This window comes from Mastomys coucha, chromosome X (assembly GCF_008632895.1).
Source record: "Mastomys coucha isolate ucsf_1 chromosome X, UCSF_Mcou_1, whole genome shotgun sequence".
Taxonomy (NCBI): Eukaryota; Metazoa; Chordata; class Mammalia; order Rodentia; family Muridae; genus Mastomys; species Mastomys coucha.
Window position 1 is genome coordinate 153,359,645 of NC_045030.1, and position 1,883 is coordinate 153,361,527.

Below are 1,883 nucleotides of genomic sequence, written 5' to 3' on the forward strand. Positions count from 1 at the left end.
TGGAGGGGAAACTGGGAAAGGAGAAATTTACATGTAAATAAAGAAAATATCTAATAAAAAAAGAAGTTTAAAAAAAAGAGTAACTCTTTTAACATTCATTCAACTTTATTATAATGCACTTTTAAAATTTTTTATTGGTTATTTTATTTATTTACATTTCAAATGTTATTCCCCTTCCTGGTTTCCCCTCTGAAAAACCTCTATCCCACCCCCTCACCCCCCTGCTTTTATGAGGGTGTTCCCCCACCCACCCTCTCATCCACTTCTGCCTCACTGCCCTAGCATTCCCCTATGTTGGGGAATCAAGACTTTACAGGACCAAGGGCCTCTCCTCTCATTGATGTCCCACAAGGCCATCCTCTGCTACAAATGCGGCTGGAGCCATGGGTCCCTCCATGTGTACTTTTTGGTCAGTGGTTTAGTCCCTGGGAGCTCTGGGGTGTCTGGTTAGTTGATATTGTTGTTCTTCCTATGTGGTTGCAACCCCCTTCAGCTCCTTCAGTCCTTCCTCCAACTCCTCCATTGGGGTCCCCATGCTTAGTCTGATGGTTGGCTGTGAGCATCTGCATCTGTATTGGCCTGGCTCTAGCAGAGCCTCTCAGGGCACAGCTATACCAGGCTCCTGGCAGCAAGCACTTCTTGACAGAAGATGCTGGTGAGGATGTGGAGAAAGAAGAACACTCCTCCATTGTTGGTGGGATTGCAAGCTGGTACAACCACTCTAGAAATCAATCTGGCAGTTCCTCAGAAACTTGGACATAGTACTACCAGAGGACCCAGCTATACTACTCTGGGGCATATATACCCAAAAGAGTAATTGTTAATGGCACTGCTAAAATGGAACCCTGTAGAGACATACTTGGTAGCAATTTAACCCCAGGGTAATGTATGCAGCATTTGGAACAGTAATTCTCAGCCTGGGGTATTTGGCACTGTCTAAAGTGATGTTACGTTTGTCAAAACTGACATGTGGAACAGGAGTACTTGTGTCTTCTAGTAGGGAGGCAGCTACCCATCTAACAATACACAGGCAGCACCCCAGAGCAGAGATGTAGGCCCAGAATATCAACAGTACTTCAGTTGAGAAATTCTAAATTATATTAATTTAATTTAGCCAAACTATGAAGGAGTAAAATGTTCCCTCCATTTGCGTGGGAAAGTGACTAAGTTTTCTTGTATTTATCAAACTCATTTTAACACAGTTCTGCTGCTGATATTGTCCCTCCCACACTCAACACAATATCCCTTTCCTGTTACCAGGCTCACTTGCCCTCTTTTTGGGGGGATGTTACAAATTTTCTATTGAAATTTTTGTGCCCTCTGGTAGCAGGAATTCTTACTCTGTCTCATGTATATTTTTCTGATATTTTTTCTCTGTACTTGTCAAGGCTATAATTAACTTCACTAAATACTATGTGCAAAGAACAGTTTATTTTTAAATTTGAAGGCTGTCTTATGTTTATAACTATTCAGAAAAATCTGTGAAGGGCTGTTTCCTGTCTTTCTCATACTCTGAAACCTTTTACCAACAGGACTATGATGCAATGGTCAAGCTGGTAGAAACACTGAAGATGCTGCCTACGTGTGATTTGGCTGATCAGCACAACATTAAATTTCACTATGCATTTGCACTGAATAGGTAAGAATGGTTATGTGTAGGATTTGTGAATATGTGACCTGCTAAATTATTCTGTTGTCTTTTCAACAGTTATCACATACAAGTCATATGCTAACTGCCAAAGGTATGAAAATATGTGAGGTACTTTGTCTTTGGGACATATTTTCTAACTTTGAGATCAGACATATGAAAAAATCACAAAGGGCCAGGTATGGTGGTGCATGCTTTTACTCTCTGCATTCAAGAGGCAGAGGCAGAGGCAGAG

General features: G+C 41.4%; 1 protein-coding gene across 1 annotated transcript in view; it reads left to right on the plus strand.

The window, feature by feature from the left end:
* The window catches only part of Map3k15 (mitogen-activated protein kinase kinase kinase 15), a 135,287-nt gene that overhangs the window by 47,881 nt on the left and 85,523 nt on the right, over positions 1–1,883 (plus strand). Inside the window, exon 6 of the mRNA XM_031383342.1 lies at positions 1,533–1,639. Coding sequence (XP_031239202.1) covers positions 1,533–1,639 — 107 coding nt within the window. The remainder of the gene's footprint in view (positions 1–1,532; positions 1,640–1,883) is intronic.